The sequence below is a fragment of the Talpa europaea genome, assembly GCF_964194135.1.
Source record: "Talpa europaea genome assembly, chromosome: 3".
Lineage (NCBI taxonomy): Eukaryota > Metazoa > Chordata > Mammalia > Eulipotyphla > Talpidae > Talpa > Talpa europaea.
The window spans coordinates 135,717,926-135,743,780 of NC_140069.1; the positions used below are offsets into that span (position 1 = coordinate 135,717,926).

General features: G+C 34.9%; 1 protein-coding gene across 1 annotated transcript in view; it reads left to right on the plus strand.

Annotated features, from left to right (window-relative positions):
- Positions 1-24,395, plus strand: part of MKLN1 (muskelin 1) — a gene marked incomplete at both ends in the record, with an annotated part of 130,020 nt that extends 105,625 nt beyond the window's left edge. The window contains 6 exons of the mRNA XM_084230956.1: positions 6,332-6,479; positions 7,400-7,514; positions 9,092-9,231; positions 11,744-11,846; positions 19,228-19,282; positions 24,274-24,395. Coding sequence (XP_084087082.1) covers positions 6,332-6,479; positions 7,400-7,514; positions 9,092-9,231; positions 11,744-11,846; positions 19,228-19,282; positions 24,274-24,395 — 683 coding nt within the window. The remainder of the gene's footprint in view (positions 1-6,331; positions 6,480-7,399; positions 7,515-9,091; positions 9,232-11,743; positions 11,847-19,227; positions 19,283-24,273) is intronic.
- Between the last annotated feature and the right edge of the window lie 1,460 nt (positions 24,396-25,855).

Here is a 25,855-nt window from a genome sequence, read left to right on the forward strand (position 1 = left end):
TACTCTGACCAAGCATTTTCCCTTCAGGAATTTTTCTACTCACATATTTGCCCATAAAAATAAATAGTACAATGATATTTATTGCAATATTGTTTGCAAGAGTAAAAAGTCTGAAAACTACTTTGTGTAATAGTGGGTAAATAAATTATGGCTAATCTATTCAATAAGATGAATTCCTTATAGCATAATACAACTAAGATAGAGCAATAAATACTATGTTGTCGAATGTCAAAAGGCAGTTGCAGTTTTACAGAAAGTAAATAAGGAGCAGGTAGCAACCCAGGCTCTGGTAAAATAATAGAAGTTTCAAACTGGAGTTATTGCTAGATCTCATCCAACATTTAAAATGTCCTGAATCTAGAAGATTAGAATGTGACAGACACTTCGGTTGCCTACCCAGTAGCCGTTGGCCCTTTTTTCATGTTAGTCAAACCATGACTTTGTTTTAATGGCAAATTGCCCTGCCTTAGAAGACGAGCATAATTAGTCCAAACCAGTTATTGTTGTCCTTTGGCAAATAATTTCATTTTCCCATCTCCCATATAACTCAGTTCTGGCCAATAATACATAAGGAAAGTCTCCTAGAGGACATTTGCAAAAAATATCCCCCCTAAGTAAATAGTAGATGCTGAAAGTTTCCTTTACCTCCCTGCTTTGGATGCTCAGTGAGAAGATGTGATGATACTAGAGCTGGTAGTGACAACTTTAAAAAATGAGAGGAAGGCCAGGTGAACTGTAGGGATATTAACCTAGCACAGCAATTTTTGGTTGAATTGCTGAAACAATCCTAGAACTGTCAGTTCGCAAAATTTTGTTATATGAACTATTTAATCTACTATTAGTCAAGCTTTCTGTTACTTGAAGTTGAAGATATTCTACCAGAGAATTTGTAGAAAGCTGTTTTAATTCAATTTTATATTTCTGTGACAGTTCTGAAAATTATTTTCCTGTCTTAACTGAAGTAATTAATAATGAATATGTGCATTGGATCATGAAGCCAAAATAGAGTTAAGATTACTGAATTAATACAATAATGTATCTTCCTCAGGAATTGAACTGACTTAAAATATTTCTGTAATTTTTTTACCTCACTGTAGAATTTCCTTATGTTACAAATTCGGGTATTTTACTCCATTTGTCTATTAGGTAAACCGAAAAAGGAGAAAAGAAAAAAATGTGATTTGTTAACAGATAAAATATTTTATATCCTCTTTAGCTGTTCTATTACAGGTTTTAAAAATGCTAAAGAAAAAAAGAGGAGAATTAAAGAATTATTGTAATTTCCTGGAAAAATTGTAAAAATAGCAGTTTGCCAGTGATGTTTGTTGTATAATTCTTACTCTTTATTTTCTCAACAAGTGTCCTTTCAAAATGTGTTCATGATTAACATATGATCTTGTTTACTGATCTGTTTGATTAATTTTTGTGTGTGTGTGTGAGTCAGTTTATAAAGACTGGTGGATTCTTGGCATTCAGTTAAGCTTTTTGGCAGTTGAAGCTAAAAGCTCTTAAACATTATATGTTGCAAATGTCCTACCTCTTCCCCCTCCACTATTTCCCATTAGAAACTATTAAGTTGAAAAAAATAGCCTTATTTTTGGGAAAAAGTTAATGCAGAAGATTATAATAATAGTTATGTTAGAATGAAAGCTTCTTTCTCGGCTTTGACCTTTAGATCTTTTTAGTTTTTGATAATGCAGTTTTGTTCAACCAGTTTTTATTTTCATAAAATTACTATAGAAATTCTGTGGTGCACATAATTAATAAAGCAGAATTCAAACATTATGCTATAAAATGATAAGTATTTCTGCCAAAGTAGCAAACTACTAACACAGGCAACTAATTCCCTTTCCCAAAATCAAAATGAGTGCCAGCCCCAACTTTAAATGAGACAGAAGACTCTTTCCTCCAAATTACCTAGAGTTTATTCTTACTCCTTCACTATAAAAAATAGCAACAGTAGCCCATGCCACCAGTGCCACAATCCAAGGGAAAACATTTTGGAGTGCGGAAATCCTGCTGGAGCCACAACTGAAGGAAATACATGTGGACCCACCATTCACTCTCTTAATTTCTTCCTTCCCTCCTACTCCAAATCCAGGGAGACTGCCTTCTTCTTTGCCCAAAGGGTTAAAAGGTATCAACCCCCTTGTACAGAGTAGGTGGTAGTAAATGGAAAGGATAAACTGGTTCTTCATGCCTAAGCCTCACTACCTACCTTATTGCTCTTCCCCTCCATTTTCCTTAAACTCACTAATACTAATACTAGATAAAGCCAGGCCTTTGCTTCCCTGCCTAAGATATCTTAGCAGAAGGAATAACTGATACCCTGAAAAACATTACCTCACAGAGCAATCTGACTATAGCTATAGTTCAAGACTATAACAGCCTCAAAAGAAGTCAATAAACTGACAACATGTGATCTAAAACAGAATTATAATAGCAGATGAGACAAGAATTTAAAACAGGTATGAGCAATATAGTTAACAGTCTAAGGGAGTATTTTAGTATTTGCGATTATACCTATAGTCATAATAAAACCAAATGGGAATATTAAATAGGAAAAAATTGTTTGAAAGACTATAATAAACAGCTTTCAGGAAGAAACGGGGGCGGGGGGAGAGACAAAACTAAAGGATATGGGAATAGTTGTATAAGTGCCAGCATCTTAATGGGAGTTACAGGAGAGAAAATAAAAATTTAAGATGGTGAAATAATTGAAGAAATATTAGAGATAAATTTCCTAGAATTCAGAAATGATAGAAGACCTCAGATGGGCTAAAGGACCTGTAATGTACCTGGCAGAAAAAGAGGGGAAACATATTAAATATTAAGATTATCAAAAACATAGAAAAAATGCTGAAAGGTTTTTGGTTTTTTTTTTTTTTTTTTGGATGCACACACACCTTTTTTTTTTTTTAAATAAAACATGCTTAGCACCCAGCACCTTTTCAATAGGACACCAATTTTTTTCTTCCATCCAGGGAAATTTTCTGGTTTTCTCTTCTGTGTTATTCATTGCTCCTTCTGCTGTTTTTTCTAGACAGTTTTTTTACTTCAGTAACTTTATCCTCTGTCCTTTAACTTTTCCATCATAGTTTCTAATATTGTTACATATTCTGCTAATATATCAATTTTATCTTGAGACCACTGTATTTAATATTTAACTACACCTATTTTGTTTTTATTTTGTCATTTGATTTTTTTGGTCATTATCATTTTAATATTTTTCCATATTCTCTGCTCCTTTTTATGGAAGCTCATGAATCTTTTACACATTTATTTCTCTTCAAGAATAATGCATTTTGAGTTTTTTCCCAAGTTCTGCCCTTTATGTGATTTATCTTTGTTTATTGTTCTGTTTGTTTATCTAGGTCCCTTTCTTTACACTATTGATTTTTTTTTCATGTCTTATGATTCCTGTCTGAACATTAAAATTTAAGAAAAAAGGACTACATCAGTTAATAAAGGGAATTGGTGGTTTCCTGTACGTTGTATACATCTGTTTTCCCAGAGGCTTCTCTATTAAATGAAACACTTGCCAATGATTTTATATAAATGCATAGTACATATTGTACACCACACTTTCTTATAAGAGGGATAAACAGAACACAGGCAGGTTAGGGATGTGGGTTGTTATCAAAGCAAAGTTGCCTGTCCCTTCCCTCATCCCCCAAAAGTCCATTGCAAAGATTTGGGGTTACTTAAAGCCCTGTTAGCATTCTTTTTTAGACTGTTAAGTCATTATTACAATAGTCCTATTTTTTGTTCTTGATGACTTATTTAGATGTTTTCCCATCTTTTATTGCTAGGGATTTGTGCTCTCTTCTTGGCTGTGATATCTCTTTCAATGTAAATCCAACTTGCTTTGAAGATTCTTCAAAATCTCTAATCTCATGATAATATACTTTCTTTTTTTCTAGTTCCATTGTTAATTTTTTCCTACTTGAAATCTCTTTGCCAACTCAGTGGGTAATAGGTAAAGGATAATACAGTTTGTATTTAGTTTGCTCTCTGAACCGAAGGACCCAACATTTAGATTTCACTTGCAGCTTCTTTCTATTAATAGTAAAATTTAAGAGTCTAAAATTTAACCTAAATTAAAATTAGCTCATACTTTTTAATTTACATGTAATTTTTTTGCATTTTAATGTTCTTTAATAAAAATGTAGATTATCTCCATTTGAAATGAGAAATAGGTTTTAATCTTTTGCTTACAAAGGAAGTAATAGAAAGTAAATCTAGAATATCCACATGGACTTTTAATAGTTTCTTAAAGAATCTAGGGCCTCCCGGGTGGTGCAGCGGCGCAGCGCTGGGTTGCGAAGCTGCCCGCAGACTCTGCAAGCGCCAGTTCAATCCCCTGCCACAGGGGAGTGGGGGGGGGGTCCCCACAAGGTGCGCAGACCTCTCCTGCCCCCTGCTGACCCCCTCAGCAGTGTACTTCGGTCCTTCTGCCTGTTCTGCTTCCTGCTCTGGCTCTGGTGAATTCTCTCACCCTCCCGAGCTTCTGACTGTACCCAGTGCTTGTGTAAATAAAATAAATCTTTAAATAAAAAAAATAAAACCTATTAAAAAAAGAAATCTAAACTGCTTTTGAGGGTACATGTGGGAAACTTAATTTTGTTTGGGTCTTTCTTAAAATGTGCTTTTTGTTACTGTACATGGAAAGTGAAAAATTTAAGTACAATTTGTAAAACTTAGGCAAAAAACCATTAACATAGATATATTTAGGTAAGTTTCATTTAACCCCCTGATCTTTTGAGACATCTCAGATGTAACTTTTCATTTTTTATTTTTTTGTGAAACAACCAAAATACTTTAGCCCTTATAAAGTAATACCTAGTTTTAGTTTTGTCATTGTTATGCCAGCAAAATGATTCAAAAACATTGTTTTAATGTCAGTAAAACTATCTTTTGAAGCCTGAATTCCCTTTCCACCTAACAACAATACAACTCAGTGAGGTAAAACTACCATGTTTATACAACCTATGTTACAAGGTAGCATAAAAAAAATTTTATTATAAAGCATATGAAAAATTACACACTTTCCATTTCTTTGATCTTTGATATCCAATATGCTTTTTACTCTGCATAATGTTGATTCTGCTGCCCAGTTATACATTCTAATCTCTTACTGGCTTTATAAATAGCTTTGCTGAGATATAATTCACATACAACTTAAATTCTATAGTTCTTTTCACCACGATAAAACTATCACCACAATCTGATTTTAGTTTATTTTTATTACTCCAAGAAGAAACCCTATACCTGTTAGCAGTCATTTCCCATCTCTGTTTCACTGTAAGGGTAGCTTATAGTGATACAGCTACCCTTATAGTAGCTTATAGTGATACAGTGACCCTTATGGTAGCTTATAGTGATACAGCTACCCTTACACCCCCCAGTATGAAAAAGGAAGCATTTAAAAGTTGGTCTTATTTAATGTGATAAGCCAGTTGCCTCGTAAATATTAAATAAATAAAATAAAATTGGGTCTTAAATTCTTCCACCTTCTTACAAGCCTTTTCTAGCCCCATATCCAGTAATTCCCTCTTTTTGATAAACCTAACATTTTTTATAATTGAAAATTTCTTTCCCTATCTGCTGATTTCCATTCCACTCCAAAGTTTCTGTTTCTTCAGTGTATCCTTATCTAGGTGTTTTAAGGTAAGTGGTTTGTTGCATTAGTTTATACTGTCATACATCTCTGATATTTGCATTTCAAAAGGTTATAGAATAAGGGTTAGAAAACTCTTTCTATAGGCCATACATTAGCTATTTGGAACTATTTAGCTTTGCTAGCTATTGTAGGGTAAAACAGCCTCAGACAATATGTAAATGAATGACTGAGTTCTGATTTTTACCTTGGACAGATCAGATTAAGCCATAGTTTGCCACATAAACAAATTGGCTGAATAGAAACATAAAAAGACACCTGAATTTAAGGTAAATTGGGGGAAAATATAGATTATTTGATTCTGTTGAAATAGGCCAACAAGGCCAACAAGGCTAGCATTTCCTTTCATAGTCTTCTACCAATTACTAATTCTTCTAATATTTTACTTCAATCTAATTTGTTTAGCTTTTTGACCATGGTAATTTTCCATGTATAAAAAGAAAGGTAGTGCTGAAGCATGGCATTGAGATCCATGACAATTATGCTGTAAACTATAGAGTTATGTTTCAACTGATATTTCCAACTAGAAATGTCAAGAAAAATTTCCATTAACCATATCAGTATTTTACAAAAGTAGGGGATATTGCAGGATTACCATTTACTGTTATCTAATGTGGATATTGCTACCTTATTTTCTCCTTTGATTTATAGTTCCAATGACAGGATTCACACAGAGGGCAACCATTGATCCAGAACTGAATGAAATACATGTCTTATCTGGACTCAGCAAAGACAAGGAAAAGAGGGAAGAGAATGTTAGAAATTCATTCTGGATTTATGATATTGTGAGGAATAGTTGGTAAGAAGCTGTTGTCTGTGCCGCAATCCTAATGTAACATTTATTTGACGTTGTTGGTTTATTCAGAAGAAGATAAAATGGAAGATTTATTGGTTATTTGTGATGTTGTAGAGAAAGCTAAGTCAGTATCAGTGCCTGTGCGTATAGTGATATTCAGTGAGTGGGTTTTATCCCTGAATTGTTCAATTAATAGGCTGTTCCTAGTCTGGGAGTCAAAAGAATTGTGTTTTAGTCTAGGTTTTAGTAGCAAGTAACTTGAGAATTTGAGAATATTTTAGATCTTAGTTTTTACAAATGTAGCAGTTTCACTAGAGCAGGGGAGGGGAGGTGTTACTATTTAGCATTTTAAAACCAGAACCCCTTTTCATAGAGTTGTCACAGAACTGGTATTGCATATTTTGCTTTGGAAAACACTGACCTGGGGGATACATTTCTAACATGATTATCCATAAGTGAATATCCTATAGAGCAGTGGGACTTCAGAGAACTTCCTTCGGTAATGGAGGTAATGCTTAGCAACTAGGGAATTTGTTTTCTAAATGGAGCATAGATAGTAAAAATGAACGAAGTTTTTTTTTTTTAATTATTGAGAATAGATAGAAGGGATATGTATCTTTCCTGACTCACCCTTTGGCTTGATCCTCCACATATATATTGTTTGTGTTTGAAACAAGCAAACCTCTTATAGATTGTTCTTAAGTGGGGTTTTTGATGGACATTAAAAGAACTTCAAAACTCATTTCTAACAAATTAGATTATTTTGTGAGTGACCAGAACTATAAGGTTTGATGTGAATAATTTATATTTTTTTGCTTGTAACTAGGCATGTAATTCATTTATTTGCTATAGTTGTATTGCTATTTATTTTGTGTGCTCCTAATTTGTCTAGGATAGAATGTCTTAAAAGCAATGTCTTGTAGGTCTTGCGTCTATAAGAATGATCAAGCTACAAAGGATAATCCAAGTAAAAGTCTTCAGGAAGAAGAACCATGTCCAAGATTTGCCCATCAGCTTGTATATGATGAGTTACACAAGGTATCTTAATACGGTGACCAGTAAATTTTTCATGACAGATAATGTGAAAGAATCCTCAAATATGTTTCTGATTTTTTAAAAGTGGATTTTAATAAAAAATAAAATGCATAACAGACATTTAATAAAATCTGTGACAGACATATTCTCCAAAAATTTCTTAAGAAAGTAAACACTTTTGCAGTTTCTAATTCCTGGCACTTGTCCTCTGGTCAGTGGCTGCTGCTTAGCTGCATAGATCAGAATCATAGCATGGCCTATTGTTTCTACAAGTAAAGTCATTTTCAGCATTTGGGTCCCTTGTCCCATGATATGAAAAGGTATATATAACTCCTAGATTTTTGGTCTTTTCATAGTGTAGGGAATGTTTTTATCTTTATTTTTCATATCTGTAAGTAATATATCTTTTCCATCCGCCTTGTGAAAATACTCTGAAGTTTCAATGTCATTAAGTGTTCAGAGTAGCTTCTTATTTCTCAGTATCTTTTCTGTTTAGGCCATAGATGATTATTTAAATTCTGTATAATTTGAGACCATTAGGTAAAAGATACCATGAGAATGAATAAAAGGCCTTTCTCTTAGTGTCTCCCAAATTAAAAGGAAAATGAATTTCCATCTATTGGATAGAAATATCTGTTGTACAACACCATTGAATATAAATGTTTTAAAAATGTAATACTAAGTACAAAATATCACTAGAACTATAATTATAATAGTGAAATAATTATTGCCTTCTTTTACATTTCTTTTTTGGTATTAACTGAATAATGGAGCAATATTTTATAGTTATTTCACAATTTATATGTGCCATTTAACATTTGACATTCACACTAAAGCAAAATTAAGATGTTAAAATTTTAAGTTTCTAGTTACTATTGACCTGCAGTGATTCTACAAATGTGTTAGATTTTTTTAAAATATCATTTGTTATAATGATCAATTTGATAATCCCCATTATTCATTGCCTTAGGCAAACTATTTCTTGGATTAACTCCTATCATTGCTTTTGTCTCATATGTCCTGTTGTTAGTGTAATTGAATAATACAATGCATTTTATTTTATTTTTTTTTAAAGATTTGTTTTACTTATTTATGCATACAAGAGCTGGGGAATAGGCCAGAGAGGCAGGGGTGGGGTTTACCAGAGACAGGGTGGGGAGCAGAACAGGCAGATTGACTGTAATATACTGCTGAGGGGAGCAGCAGGTGAGACAGGAGAGGTCTGCTGCACCATGTGGGTTAGTTCCCTGGCTGATAATTAAACTCATGCTGCAGTGGCTGTTGATAGCTTGATAGTGCTGAGACTTTAACCCTTTTGCCACCAGAAAGGCCCTAATACAACTCATTCTATAAAGAATAATTTAAGAAACTAGCCACAGTACTTTTAAGTAAAAGGAAACTTAAGAAAAATAACATGAAAGCATTCTTAGAAATATAAGAATGCCTTTATTCTTTTATATAAGTAAAGCTAAGGAAGTTAACCTGTTACTACTACCAAAATGCAGAAATTTTACTATGATTTATATAGTTTTTGAGTATACATGCATTTTTAAAACTCTGATGTGTTTTGTTTATTATAGGTTCATTATTTATTTGGTGGGAATCCAGGAAAATCTTGCTCTCCAAAGATGAGATTAGATGATTTCTGGTCCCTGAAGTTGTGTAGGCCTTCAAAAGATTACTTACTGAGGCATTGCAAGTACCTCATTAGAAAACACAGGTATAAAAACATTTCACTGAAAACTTTCATTTCATGTTATCAACTGTTGTGGCATTACCTAAGCTTTGGAGGTGTGACTTTGTCTTTGGAAATTAGCAATATGACAGTATAAATACTGTGAAGATTGTGACTTTTTTGAATGCCCTATTCTCCTTAGTTTTGTTTTCCTCTTTTAAGAAGATGCAAAGGGAAGAAAGATATTAATGCTAAAATTTTCTAAATTTAGAACAAGGAAATTTTGCACCTGTTAAAAATAATGGAAAAAATTTCTATAAATATGATGAACCTACCTTGAAGTAATTAAAGAAAACCACTACAAATTACATCAGTTCTTGATTGCTGATACATGCCTGTCCTTTTGATAATTATTTTAATAGTGAACATGATGATACAATTGACTACGTTAGTAGCTTTATATTTGATGTTTTGGATATATCTTCAAATATGGTCATGGTTTTATATCATTTGCCTTTTTCATTTAATTGCAAAATCACTTAATCATTTTCATACATATCTTTTAGGTCATGTGTGCTTTTTAGCCTTAGCAGCTACTGATAAATAAGCTACTAATAAATGTAGGAAAGTGTCACTTGTCCTTTAAAGGGAGTAGGCTAGCCATTAATGATAATGGCTACTGTTACTGTTAGCATTTGTATGTAAAATACTGCATATTATTCTTAAAATGAGTCAGTGGAGCAGGCACTACTCATCTATTAAACAAGAAACAGACATTTAAGATGGGTTATATAACACATCTAAAGTCACTCAATCATAAGTGAGAGAGTGAGGATTTGATCCTGAGTATTCTAACTCCAGAGTTCACCACATACACACAAGCACACATACATAGGTATATATACACACAATCATCTAAGGGGCCCTATAAACATCCATAAATCTATTTATTTAAGAAATATTTGCTGTGCACTTAAAATGTGCTAGACATTAATTGTTCTAGGTGCTGTGTATATGTAAAGGAAGAAAACAAATAAAAATTTCTGGTCCCAAGTTTCTGTTCTCAGAAGGGGAGACTAACAATAAACATAATAAGGTATTTATATATTAGTAAGTATTGAGAAAGAAATTACAGATCAATTATTTTTGTACATTTAAGGATGCTGGGGGATGTGATTTTAAATAGGACTATTAAGATAGACCTTATTGCAAAGAAGACATTTGAGTAGAGACCTGTAGAAGATGAGGGCATGAATCATGGAGATTTTTGAGGAGCAAGTGTACCAAAAAGTGTTCCAAAGGTTCTCACTTTAAAATATGCCTGTATTATTTGAGGAATAAATTAAGGAGGCCCATGTTGTGGTAGAATGAGTGAGGTGACTGTGGTAGGACATTAAGATTAAAAAAATAAGAATAGATTGTGAAGGACTTTTTAGTCTTTTTTACTCTGAGTGTTTATTCACATTGTTTTTATTGAGCTAAAATAGTTTACATTGTTGTATCTGCTTTGGGGCTTGTAAGTATAAACCTCTCCAAATGGATACTTTCACACCATGCCCACCACTAGTGTGCAACAGTCCAGCAGTCCTCCTCACATTCCATTGGGCCTTTCCCTCCTGCCCCCTGTAGTGTCCTCGGTTTTGTAGGCAGATGTTAAAGAGTTTATTATTGGTTTGGTTTTGATGCATCCTTTGTTGTGTTTTTCTGTATTCCACATATAAGCAATACCATCCAGTATTTATCTTATTTAAGAGATAAATAGTCCCAAGCAAAATTTTTTTAAGAGTCCTCACTGTTTCCTTTTTGGATTGGGGTAGACTTTGCTTCTGCCACTTACAGGCCTCAGATAAATTTATTCTCTGGGCCTCAATTTCTTTTATCTTTTTTTTTTTTTAATGATAATACAACTTATTGTCTGAGTAGAGTTATGAGGATAAATTAAGTGATATATGTAAAATTCTTGAACAATGTTTAGTATATAATAAATGCTTTGATAAATTGTTGCTGTGATTGTTTTTGTTTTGTTGGTACTTAGTGAGACATGGAGATAGTGTCATTAAAAATAACTAATCAATGTTAATGATGCCTGTTAAAGGAAGCTGTACTCACTTCTATTTCTAAAATGTCTCAACTGTCTCTGGTGAAAAGAATATTACACAATTCTAACAGAGTATTTAATTTCATCTCTACTTCTTAGGAAATATGTTTGACTCTTACAGTTCTATTGTAAAATACTTGACATGTTCACTCTGTTCTGTAGTTGATTTAATCTTAGCTTGTAGTTTTAGGAGGAGGGTAGGAAGTGCTCTTATTCAGACTCTAGCACCGCAACTACCTGTAACCACCTGGCATTAGCATTACATCTGCAGGGACTTCATATATCTACACTGTCAATATATATATTGACAGTATTCTTAATTCTGGATTTCCATACACAGCTTTTTTAGATATGTGTGAAAACTCTTCAGACACAGAGCATTCCATGCTAGGCCTGAAAGACATTTCCTGTGTTTTATGATAACTCTTGACAATTATTATTCTTGTCTACATTTTCTAGATTTGAAGAAAAAGCCCAAATGGATCCCCTTAGTGCTCTGAAATATTTACAAAATGATCTTTATATAACTGTGGATCATTCGGACCCAGAAGAGACAAAAGAGGTAAAGTGGTAATAAATGTGAGAAGTGAAAAAAAAAAGACATTAAGAAAAAATGTCTTTCTAAGTTGTATTTGCTGATTTTTCTCTTGATGTTTAAAGGAAAATGAGGAAATTTGATGACATTAATAATCTTTAAAATGGCACAGAGCAGATGAAATAAAAACTGAATATGCATATTTTCATGTGATAATATAAAATTCAAGCTATACACAAACGCCTCGATCCATTCAGAAAAGGGTTCCCAGGTGTTATAAAGTTTTAGCTTGGACATTAGTTTTGTGTATTGGGAAGGAAATGGAAAGTTCTTTCAAAGTTTCATGCTTCTTTTACTTAAGGAATCCATAAGGGTTCAGTATAACCTTTTCTGAGAACAGCCCAAAGTCTCTTAGAGAGGAAAGAAAACTCCCTTATTTGTATTGAGAAAGTAAAGAGGTTGGTGGGAGTAGAATTCTTGCTGACTTGATATTTAATTAAAGGAGTGATATAGCAGTTTAATGTAACTGTAGGCCACTAGCTTCATTCATCAGTAGTCCCTAAACTTGCGAATTAGTGGTAGGTCATGAATTTTCTGGGGTTTTTTGTTTTTGTTTTTGTTTTTTTGTTATATAACATGGAATAGAAGAAACTATTTCAGAAAGTTTAATATTCTGAAGATTTACCCACAGTTTGTAAATTCACCTGCAACAAGTTTCATGGTCTTAGAGCTTCTCTCCCTACTAATTTCAGAGATTCCTTCTGTTACTTTTTCTGCTTTTTATTCATAGTTCATTTAGTAATATCTGAAATACAGTCCAATTTTACCTTCCAGTCACAGAAATGGTGCAGATATATATAGTTCAGTTTCTTACATCTGTTTTTCTGCTAGCTGTTGATTTGCTTTGACTTGATAATAGAATATCAAGCAATACTTTTCTCTGTTGAGCATTGACACACCTTTCAACTTTAATGTCCAATCACTATCAGGCAACAGGTTCATTGCACTTTTAAGCAGTAGAACCTGCAAGTCCTTGGCACCAAAACAAAGAGATAATCTTTGTCTAATGTGAAAATAAGTCCTATTTCTTTTACTCAATATTGGTAACAACCTTTTATTGGGTGGAGAATGAACAGAACATACTTTGGAAAACCCCTGAATAGAGATAGTTGATTGTCTTTCAAAGTTAATTTATGATACTGTTTAAAATATGGGAAATTATCATAGTTTTTGCTGAGTAGCAGAATATACTTGGCTTCATGTCGTGGCTTATCACTGAAGATAGTTGTGAAGAGTCTCTTAATGTTCATTTTGTTCAACCATGCAATATATTTCCTTGTGCTTTCTCCATAGTCTTATCTAAAATGTCTGTAATCCGGGAACATTCATTTTTCTCTCTTATTTTTTAAAAACAAAACAAAACACTGCAAAGTAAATAATTTCAGCTGTGTGAACTGCAAGTAGGCCAAAGAAAACAGACAGTTTGTCCTTAAAGCTAAGCTAATAGGAAAAACCAGGACAGGGAGGTATCTCAAGTATAAACAGAGCCATTTAAGAAAAATTAAGTGGCAGTTTTCTTTTTCTCCTTTCCTAAATAGGATCAAGTAATGATTTCGTATGCCGTAGGCTTCCATTCCATTTCTTAAAAAGTTTATCAAGAATTGTTTAGCCCTAATAAAAATAAGAAAATGCTATTGTACATGTGTGTGTCAGTATCAGAACTGCCTCAGAAACTTTTTCAAAGCAATGCCCTCATCCTAAGATTCTTCTTTGTCTGCTTTTATTTAACTGAAAACACACTTGACATTGAGAATTACTGGTCTGTAAGATAATTATTTGTTAAAAGTGTGTGAACAATTTTTGTTTCTGGTGACAATTTTTGCATATAAGTGCTTACGGTATTTGTTACTGAGGCATTTTACTTTCCTTACAAGAGACCATTGCACTAAGAAAGGCCTTACCACTATGTATTTTCTGTAATAGCTTATTTTTATTCTATATGTTTGAATATAAAATTTTCGTTCCATTCAATGATTATATCAGCAACTAATAGTGGGTTTTGGATTTTTCTCTTGTGGGGGTTGGGGGTTATTTATCATGATGATGATTACTGTGCCTGTTATTATAGAAATGATGGTTGACTACCAACTTGATACCAAATAATGGTTCTTTGCCATCCTCCATTTTCTAGAATGTGGGTTCTAAATTGATGATGAGCTTTATTTAACCTTGTAAAAAAGGCTTTTTTTCTCAAAAGACCCAAGGAAATGCCTATATCAATTCCCCCTTGGTTAGAGAGAAGGAATGAAAAATTCCTTCTCTATAATAGAGAAGGAATGAAAAAACAAATTTTCAGCCAGTGTTGCACATTTCGTATTAATTATACTTCTGCTGAGCTTTCACAGTACTGGTGTCATTCATTTAACAGATGTGTATTGAGTCCCTCCAATATGCCAGGCATTCTTTTAGACACAGGAGATGTACTGATGAACCAAATAATATCCCTGAGCAGGAAATACTTATGTAGGGCCTCCACTGGTGGCGTAGGTGATTGAGCGCAGCGCTGTAATGCTGTTTGCAGCCTCTGTGGCACCGGTTCAATCCTGGCCAGCCAGTGAGGATCCCACATGGTGTGGCAGACCTCTCCTGTCTTGCCCGCTGCTCCCCTCAGTAGTGTATTTCGTGAGTCTGCCTATTCTGTTCCCCACTCTGTCTCTGGTGAATCCTCTCACCCTCCCACGCATCTGGCCTGTACCCCGGTTCTTGTATAAATAAAATTTTTTTTTAAATCTTAAAAAAAAAATACTTATATACTAGTGGGGGAGATAATAAATGCCATATTAACAAGGAAATTATGTAGTATATTAAAATTTGACAGGTATTATGACAAAATTTTAAAAAGGTTAAGTGTATATATCGATCAGAAATATAAGAGGTGAGAGGGCCTCCCCGGTGGCGCAGCGGTTGAGCGCTGGGTTGCGAAGCTGCCCGCGGCCTCTGCGGCGCCGGTTCGATCCCCAGCTGCTCCCCGGCCACCAAAGGAGGGTCCCACATGGCGCGCAGACCTCTCCTGCCGCCCGCTGCTCCCCTCAGCAGTGTACTTCCGTCCTTCTGCCTGCTCTGCTCCCCGCTCTGGCTCTGGTGAATTCTCTCACCCTCCGGCGCTTCTGACTATACCCAGTGCATGTATAAACAAAACAAACAAACAAATAAATAAATAAATAAAACATGCCTCTATTTAAAAAAAAAAAAAAAAGAAATATAAGAGGTGAGGGCCTCCCCCGTGGCGCAGAAGTTGAGCGCTGGGTTGCGAAGCTGCCCGCAGCCTCTGCAGCGCTGGTTCAATCCCCTGCTGTCAGGTGAAGGTCCCACATGGCGCGCAGACCTCTCCTGCCGCCCACTGCTCCCCTCAGCAGTGTACTTCAGTCCTTCTGCCTGTTCTGTTCCCTGCTCTGGCTCTGGTGAATTCTCTCACCATAACCGCCCCCAACCTCCCCCCCCCCCGTGCTTCTGACTGTACCCAGTGCTTGTATTAATAAATAAATCTTTAAAAAAAAAGAAAGAAATATAAGTGGTGAGAACTGGGGAATTTACACAATAATTAGGGTCATGACAGTAAACCTCATTTAGAAATGAGATTTCTACAAAGATTAAGGATGTGAGGGAAGTGATCTACATTTGTAATTCAAGGAAGATAATTCCTGCAAAGCTGGGCTAGAACAAGACCTTAGGGTGGGAACATTCTGACATTCAAGAAAACATCAAGGGGTTTTGTGGCTGGAGTAGCGGTAAGGAGAGTGAGCATAGTTAGAGATGTGATCAGAAAGGTGAGACACAGCTGGGAGAACAGCTTGTGAGTGATGTCATAAATCACTGTTAGGAATTTGACTTTAACTCTGAATGAGTAAGAGCCAGTTCAGGTTATTATGCAAAGGAATGATATGATCTGCTTTAATTTTTAATTAGATTACTCTCACTATGTTGAGAATAGACTAAAGGGGAACATGGATAGAGGCAGAGACCTGTAAAGGAGGTTGTAGAAATCTAAGAAAGGGATTAGATCAGTGAGGGATCAGGGATGAGATCAGAAAGGGATCTGATCTCAAAATTAGATCAGATAGTCAACATATTTTAAACATAATGCCAATTTTATACTGGATTGCATGTAGGGTTTGGAAGAAATGACTCAAAAACTTTTGTCGTGAAAAACCGTAAAGATGGAGTTAACTATCAACTGATATAGAAAGACTCTGGCTAGAACTGATACCTGGCTACAAATTCTACTCACCGTTTAAGAAGAAATTTAAGGACATCACTGAGATAACAGTAGAATAGTTTCTTGCTTTACTTCCAAGTTGACCAGAGATTCCCGTTACTTGGGATGAGACTGAAGAATCCCTTGTACCTCAGAGACCAGCACAGACTATTTCAGAGGAACATGGAGGAGATTCACAGATCACTGAACAGGAAGTGGGTGGAGAGATATACCTAGAGGCTGAGGTTTGTCTTTGGGAACACAGATACCTAGCCAGGGACCCTAGCGAGGGAAGAGCCAAAATGATTTGTAGGCACACACCCTTCAACCAGGTGAAATCCATAGAGAGGAGCTTGCATGATCTACCCAGACTGCATGCCCAGTAAGGAACAACAGAGAAGGCACTCTGGACTGCACTCCTCTCTTATGCCCCTCAAGACTCATACTGACTTCATGAAGTACGCTGACATTGGCTAGATTGTAGTCTCCTATCTTGGAACCCAGAGAAAAGGCATATTAATGATGCCAAATCATGAATCAAGATACTTTAAACTGTAACTGTGCCCCGTAATCCCCCTCCCCTACCCTGCTGATTTAGCAACTGCTAAAGCAGGTTTCAGTAACTACCAAAGCCAGCAAAGGCCAATAAAACCACAGTGCCACCTTCAGGTAAAGTAAAAGTAGTACAATGGCTACATTTTTTTTTTAATGGGAAAATTTAGCAAAATAGGCAGACAAAAAAAAATGTAACACATGGCAACTCAAGGAGAGAACAACTCTGTAGAATCCAAACACAGAGACATGGAAGATTATATATCCCTATCAAATAGAGTACAAAATTACATTAATAAAGAGATAGACAAAAAGTCATGCGCTGCAAGTAAACTCAGAAAAGCTAGTTAAGGGCCTCCCTGGTGGCGCAGGTTGTTGAGCACCACACTGTGAAGCTATCCGCAGCCTTTGCAGGGCGGGTTAGATCCCAGCCGGCCGGTGAGAATCCCACATGGTGAAGCATACCTCTCCTGTCTCTCCCACTGCTTCCCTCAGCAGTGTATTTCCTCAGTCTGCCTGTTCTGTTCCCTGCTGTCTCCAGTGAATCCTCTCACCCTCCAGTGCATCTGGCCTGTACCCAGGTTCTTGTGTAAAAATAAATAAATCTTAAAAAAAAAAAAAAGAAAAGCTAGTTAAAAACATAAAGACTCAGAAAAACAAATTAATGAGTTCAGAATCAAAATTATAAACAGAAAGTAGAAATTAAAGCTTTAAATAAGAAAATAAAAGACTCAGAATGTAAAGTACTCAGTGAATGACATCAAGAGCTCTAGAGAAAACTATGGAAGCAGAACACACCAAATGGAGGATTGAATCATTGACCTCAAAGATAGCAATGCAGAGAACTCAGGTGGACAAAGAGAAATAAATAAGACATAAAAAAAATGAAGACGCATTATAAGAACTATGTAACTCCATTAGAAAAGGCAGCATAAGAATAATACGTATTCCAGAAGGAGAAGAGAGAAGTAAGGGAACAGAGAGCTCATTCAAAGAAATAATAGCAGAAAACTTCTAAAGCCTGGGAAACGAACTGAATATGTTATGAACTATGAATATGTTATGAACTGAATAAATTCATAAAGTTAACAGAATACCTGGTTATATAAAGCTAAAGAGAGCTATAGTAAGACACATAATAATAAAACTATCAAGAGTTCAAGACAAAACAATAAAGCTTCAAGAAGAAAATATTTATCTTCACAACCTTGGGATAGGCAAAGATTTCTTGGACATGACACAGAAAGCATAATCATGAAAGAAAAACCTTGATAAATAGGACTTTGACTAAATTAAAATTTCTACTCATTAAATTGCATTATTTTTTTTAAATAGGCAAGCACAGACTAATATGTGCAGTGGATACAACTGACAGAGAATGATACCAGGATTTGTAAAGAACTATATCTTTTTAACTCTTAACCTATTTTTTCCTGTTGATTAGTTACTTCTGGAATAGTTATCTAACTTCTGACCTTAAAAAAGACTGTTAATTAAACGGCCAACAAATATGACTGATTGTTATCTGAAATTTTCAATGTTGCAGTCACAGGTGTAAAAGACAGACTGAGCAGTCAGTGTTATCAAGCACTCGTGCCTTGCAAAGTGCCAAGTAATTCTGTTGAGAGTCTACTCATTTGTCTACTCATTCTTTCCCTTAACTTGACTGTTTTCCATCATCCTCATTCAAGATAAAGAAAAATAATTCTCCTAAACATTTTTTAACCAGTTTGCTGATGGTTTTGTCCTATAGGAGTCTAATCAATAATAAAACCTTTGAGTTATTGAAAGGCCTTGATTAAGGTTTTTATAATTATATAACAATATACATGATTGTGGAATGCTATCTAAGTTGTAGTTTAGGACTGGCCTATGCATAATAACCATGCTTTTTTCCCCATCGTTTACACAGCAGAGATATCAGGTATTTTACAGTAGTGTGAGAATGTATATATACTCAAGATTAAGTAACTGTGTCCAAGTACCAATCTACCCATGTGATAAATTCCTAAATAAATTATTCTTTTTTAAAAAAATATTTCAGTTGACTTGTTCCTTAATAAATACATGATTTACGGGACTCGCTGGTGGCTCAGGGGTTAAAGACAGCACTATCAAGTTACTGGCAGCCACTGCAGCACAAGCAGCCAAGGGAGCAACCCATATGGCACAACAGACCTCTCCTGCCTCACCTGCTGCTCCCCTCAGTAGTGTATTTCAGTAGATCTGCCTATTCTGCTCTCCATTCTCTCTGGTGAATCCTCTCACCTCCCACACCTCTGGCCTGTACCCCAGTTCATATGCATAAATAAATCTTATTCAAAAAAGATTAGTATGGATTCAAATAAATAAATATGTACCTGATATAATAATTCTTAAAAATAAAATAATTCCAGGGCTTGGTCCAATATTTTGGAAAACAAAAATAGCATATTCTTAAATCTAATTGTGGTATTTTTCTTACCACTATTTGGTGAATCAACTTATGTAGCACAAGTACAAAGAAACATAAAGTGACTAATAAATCAGCAGAATTGTAGAAGTTTTTTTTTTCCTCCAGTCTGCTTAGCCAGCTAATTTGCTTCTCTTTTTCTTTTACAGTTTCAGCTCCTAGCTTCAGCTCTATTCAAATCTGGTTCAGATTTTACAGCTTTAGGTAAGTACTGCAGTATAGTTTATCCATCCAGATGTTCTAACATTTGAGAGGTTGGATTTTGGTTTATTTTCAGTGAAATATCACATGAGATATTCATCCACACAAATGGAACATTTTAAAGTAGCTTGCAAAGTTTGTTATCACCTGCTACAGGGTGATTTTTCAAGCATCAGTCACCAGCTCATGAATTAGTTAGTAGTTCCTGTTTTACCAATTGCTTTTGTTATATAGAGGTCAATAGAAGCATGATGAAAATAATTCATATTTTGTTTTGGAATGCAGTTTGTGTTACTGATATACTTACTATCAATAATGCTTGTAAGCTGGTTTTTCTCTCAGTTTGTTCTTTGTGGAATTGTCTGGTATTTATGGAATGGTGATGGTATAGGCAATGAAATCAGTGTTTGGAAGCAGAGAATGTGAATTATCTCTTTCTAAAAAATGGTAATTTCTATATGTTGGTATCTTAATTGTTCAAAGTAAGTTCTCTTTGAAACCAAATGTTTCTCAGACATCCCAGATATGGGCATCAGTCTTCATTTAGTATAGTAGTCTTCCTTAGTATTAATGCCTTATTAAATAGTTAAACTGGTGTCTAGTAAGGTGGGGAGTCTGTAAAAGTTTTGGAATCCAGAGTTTCAGGTGAATTTTCAAGGATCTTTTTGTTAGGATAAGTTATTATAGCTTCAGTTTTTCAATATAATAATGGCCACCTTAAATGTGGGTATTTCCAGCTTTACTCTTGTCATAAGAGGTAGTCACACTGGCATCAAGCACATACTGATGCCATTGCTATTGTTATTTGTCTTAAAGTTGAGCAATAGTATTGATATTTTTCAGTATATGTAATAAAAATATTTTTTATCTTTTGAATAAAATAACACTTTGGGATATCAGTTTAATTTTTTTTCATTGTCATTTTATCTCTTGAAGGTGAACAGTACCTCAAAGACAAAAGTAGAGCATATATAATGCTAGTCTTTTTTCACAGGGATAGGAAAGAATAACAATATTCCTTGTGATCTTCCTCTTCCTTTTTACATAGCAAGTAATTGAGGCTTTGTTTGACCGATGCAGCTCTAGTCCTGAGTTTTAATTCCAGAATATGTAGGATTTTACAAGGCAGGTCTGAGTGCAGTGTTATTAAATATGACATCAAAAGGTTCTTTTAAAAATAAGGTTCCCATATACTTAAGGACTTTAAAAAATATTCTTCAGTTTTTTAGAAATCTCCACCCTGTTATAGAGAATCTAGGTATAAAGCATAATTTTATAAAACTCACACCCTTTTGAATTGCATCATTAGATACAGAGATTTAATAATAACGTGAATTGGCAGCCTGGCACATTAGATAATTCAGTTTGAATGAGTATGTGTGTTGTTATATGTATGGTTCTATTTTATTGGTGGGTGGTACTGAAATGTCTCTAGCTGACTTATATTTAGCCTTTACGACAAGATTTCTTGGCAGTCATTTAAATATGTTAAACTAATGTCAGCAAATATTTTTACCTTTAGCTTAATTCCTTTCTACTGTCCCTGCCCTATTCACTGCCAACAGATATATTTTGTCAGCAGCAGTTTGTTTTACTTGGATTCTAAACAAACCTCAGAGTTTGTATTGTATTGTATTGAGTACAGTTTGTATTGAGAACAATACAAACAACAGAAAAAAAAAAAAGTATAAAAAGGGAAATTTCTTGTGGGGTTTTGTTTGCTACCTTGTCTGAAGGGAGGAAGTAATGTTTAGTAGTTAAGAAGTGAAGTATAGTGATTAAATAATAGTCATAATCTAGGTTCATATTCCATCTCTGCTGCTTGCTAATTTTAAAAGTAACCTGCTTCATTGTTGTCACAATAAAATAACATCATACATAAAGTGCCTAGCACATAGTAGAATTTCAGTGTTCCCTCATAAATCATATAATCTTATGAAAATGGTATTACTTCATTGAAGTATTGTCAAAGAATCAGTATCTTCTCTTAAAAATATAATGGATAGTGATATTTTTACAAATTAAGAAAATAAAACGCAGGGAAAACCCTAAAACTGAATATAAACAGAAACAAACAAGCCCATTTATCAAATTGCTAACATTGCCACACAGTGGGAGAAAAAATATTTAACCCAGTTTTTTAGTGCAGTACTTAAACTATGTGCTCTCAGTGAGATATATTCTAAAGACATTAAAGCAAATCTTGAGTTTTTGCTGGCATGGGTATAGTAATTCTGGAACATGTTTTGTATTTTAGTTTGAGCAAATGAATAGGTAGGATGATGTTGCTGGAACTTTCTTTGCTATGGGAGAAAAGAGATTTAAATAAGGAAGCTAGGTGGGAATAAAAAAGGTTCTTAAAAATTTGGAATTTGCGGTAAAAGCATGAACTCATGATTCTGAAGAAGAAAAAAGCTGTGTATATACTGTGTGTGTGTTTTATGTAAGTATGCCTATAAACACCACCACACTAGGTAATTTGCACAACTGTTCTTAGTTTCTAAATAACATTCACTACTAAAAGGAATTAGGGTTCCCTGGGAAGATGACTGACTACAGAACTGTGTAAAGAAGAACTTAGAGTCTATCTTGCTGTGCCAGAAAGTAAGAAAGTACTCAAAAATTACTGGGGACATTTCAAAAAGACACAAAAGCCAGCTTCAAAAGAGCTCTCACTGCTCAAATCTGGTATAATATAAATATTGAAATGACTAATGGCAGTAATGCATATAACATTGAACAAGAAAAAGATCCATGATTACATACTAATACCAATAAATAAAGTGGAGAGAGGAAAAGGAAACACTTTTCTTTACAGTTAATGTCAACTAATAAATACAGAAAATAATTTAGAATTAGAAAATTATCATCTAAATAATAATAATTGTTTTAGCAAGAATCACCAGTAGAATGCCACAATCATTACTCACAGGTCTGTTGGGGAACAGGATAATTTACAAAGTCTCAAACTGTTTTCTTGTTAATATCTTCTTAGTTGCAAAGTCAGAAAAGAATGCTTTTACATTGGTGAAATCTGGCATACACCAAGTTAGCCAGGTAATCAGTGTTAACATTGTCAGCATTGGGACATCATGGTATCAGGTGCTTTCAAGACAGTGCACAGAGGAGGACACCATTCCTTACAGCTTACAAATAGTTTAGTGAGGCCTCCCCGGTGGCGCAGCGGTTGAGCACTGGGTTGCGAAGCTGCCCCGCAGCCTCTGCAGCGCCGGTTCGATCCCCGGCTGCTCCCCGGCCACCGGAGGAGGGTCCCACATGGCGCGCAGACCTCTCCTGCCACCCGCTGCTCCTCTCAGCAGTGTATTTCCTCCTTCTGCCTGTTCTGCTCCCCGCCCTGGCTCTGGTGAATTCTCTCACCCTCCGCGCTTCTGACTGTACCCAGTGCTTGTATAAATAAATAAATAAATCTTAAAAAAAAAAAAACAAATAGTTTAGTGAAAAAAGTATGAATGGGGTACCTATAACACAAACGTAGAATGAGAACATATGTGGCAAAATGGATAACGATTGATGTAGGTGCAAGGATGAGTGTTCATGGTACTTTTCTTGTAAATTTTCTATTGAAGATTTTTCAAAATAAGTTGAAAATAAAAGAATTTAGAAAACTCAGAGTAGTGGAAAATAGAAAAAAAGAATATAGCTTCATCATTCAGAGATAACCTTTGTTAACATTTTGGAGTATTTCCTTCCATTCATTTCTGTGATATGATAGTAGGCTTTGTTCAATCTTGTGCTCTGCTAAAAGGAGTAAATGTTTTCCCTCAAACTTAAAATAATTATAAAAATTTTTTTTAAATAAAAAAGAATGTACCTCTTTTGAGACATTGTTTATTTTCCTTCAGGAAACTGGTATCCTTGGCAATGGTATATTCTATTCATGTTCTTTACGAGATTAAAAAACAGATAGCTCTTAAAACTATTCTAAATTGAATGAAAGTTGGACCAATTTGAAATAGTCTTCACTGACTGTCCTTGCATGTATGACTTTCTTGCTTTGTTTTTTGTTTCTGATGACACTAGGATTCTCAGTGTCTCATTTAGCCATTTGAGGAATGGGGAAAATCGAAAGTCTAGTTTATCGTTTTCATACTTCATATATGCATAAGAAATTTTTAGCAACTGGGAACAATACTCCAGCTGACTGAAGGAAAGAGGCATTTCACTGAATAGCCCTTTGGCTGGAGTGAATTTGGAAAATAAATGTTTTCTAGAATGAAAGGGGGAAAAAATTCCTTTAGTGCAAAGTCCCTAACTTTTACAGATGTCGTTCAATTTCTAACACTCATCTGAGTAAAAGTAGTTCATTGCTCTATTTTTCCCATGTGTGCCTAGAATAGCTCCTAATACATATGTCATAGTATGATATGTAGTATTATCAGTATATGGCACTGACTTTGTGCTAAACACCATTGTATGTATTGTACTTGAATGTCTTCCTTCACCATCTATGTTTTCACTCAGTTCCCTGAAACTATTTCCAGCTGTCAGGGCCTTAGTGATTTTAGACCACTTTAAAGACTGCTATCATTTTTATTTTACTATATATATGTATATTTTTTTTAATCAAAAAGGTTTTCATGCCTAATTATTAAAAGGTCAGGAAAGAGTAGTGAAATTTTCTCAGTGCACTTTGTAGTACACAGAAAAGAAATCAGTATTAGTTATCAAAGTGCCAGCCATTCACTAGTTGCTTTTTACATAATTACATTTAATATGCACAATAAACCTATAAAGTAAACAAGATGATCACAAATTTATAGCTGAGGAAACAGTAGCAGAAAGGCTTATTAACTGACCTGAGATCTCACCACTGCCAAGTGGTAAAACTAGAATCAGCACCCTTATCTATTTGGTTTTAAAGCCTGATTTAGTTTTGAATTTTCCAGTATACATTGCTGCTTTACTCCACTACCTTTTCTGTTACATGTTGACTTTTAAATCAGTGGATGAGTTTCTTTGTATCTCTCCTTCAGGATTTTCGGATGTGGATCACACCTATGCCCAAAGAACTCAGCTCTTTGACACCTTAGTAAATTTCTTTCCTGACAGCATGACTCCTCCTAAAGGCAACCTGGTAGACCTCATCACACTGTAACTGAAGAGTCACGGGACAGAAATGGAGATCAGGCGTGTGCTTTCAGTATTTTGGATTTCAAGTCTGTTGACCGACAATTAGGCTGCAGTGATTGAGGACTGCACCCAAGTTTTGAAGGGATCTTTACTGTCACAATTTTTAACCCTCTTCCTTCATACCTGATCTCAACCCCTTTCTCCTCATCCCATCCCCTAAATTAGGCTAATAAAATGAAGTTGGTATACTTTCCATTTAAATATATATTTTTTTCTTACTTTAACTTTTGAGAATTAATGAGTATAAAAGAAAAATAATGAGGCAGTTTACCCTTTTCTGATTTTTATTTTTTAAAAATTGGGGCAAGTGAACACTATTAACAGACTCAATGCTGCAGGCATTGAGATTTTGTTGTTAAGTTGTTTGGCCACCTTCTCTTCCCTACCCATTTCTCTTTACCTCCCGTCACACAACTGCGTGTAAGTGGTGTCAGTTGTTTACCTCTTTACTTCATTCTTAATGATATATAGTTCTGTACAACTATTGCTATATGTTAAGGTGATGTATCTGTCTCTGTTGACTACAGTCTTGTATTACATTAAACAATAGGAGGAACAGAGGGCTTAAATTTGTGTTCCTTGCCATAAAACTAAAAAATGAAACCCAAGATTGATTGAGGCACTTATCTGAGATTGGTATATAGTATTTCTATGATGATATATTTTATAGTGGATATTACAATAGCTTTGAGTCACAAGAACCTTAAATTGAGGAGAGTATAGTTCAGAACCTTTAAGAGCCATTCTAAAATTTCCAGGAGGAGAGCTCTCTTGGTACTGAATATGGTCATCAGTATCTTTGTAGCAATTTTGGAGGAAAATCCCTCTTCCTTCTGGCTGGACTGTGCAGGACCAGGGCTTCCATTTCTCTCCTGTGCTGTCTCTTTGTAGCATTTTCATTTGAGAAGGTGGGTTTCCAGAGCTACAGTTTCTTTTCATTTCCATATACATTGACTCTCTCCGTCCACTTCTGTGTTCTGATATTTTAAAGAATAATGGTTTGTAGTTGTCCAGTGGAATACAATGGACAGGTAATTCATTAAGCACACAAACAGGCTTTTTCAAATGGAGAGAAAGAAATTGTGCAGATATTTTTTCATTACACTAAAGGAGAGGTATGGCAAATGGGATTTTCCACTGTTTCATTTTTGTGTGTGTGTGGTGGAAATATGTATCTTCCCATGAGATGCTCTGAAATGGGATATCGGCAATCTGTATCGGCCAGTGCTTACATTTGCTCAAAGTGCGCTATCTGTAACTAATACCCACCACTCTCAAAGTAGGCTCAGTATAATAAATGTCCATCAGTCCAGAGGTTCTCAAAAGTGAATGACTTAATGGAATTGCATATGTCCCTGAATAGTAAGATTAGGATCACCAAAGAGAGGAGAAATTGACTGCAACTGCACTTTCAAAAAGCCTCAT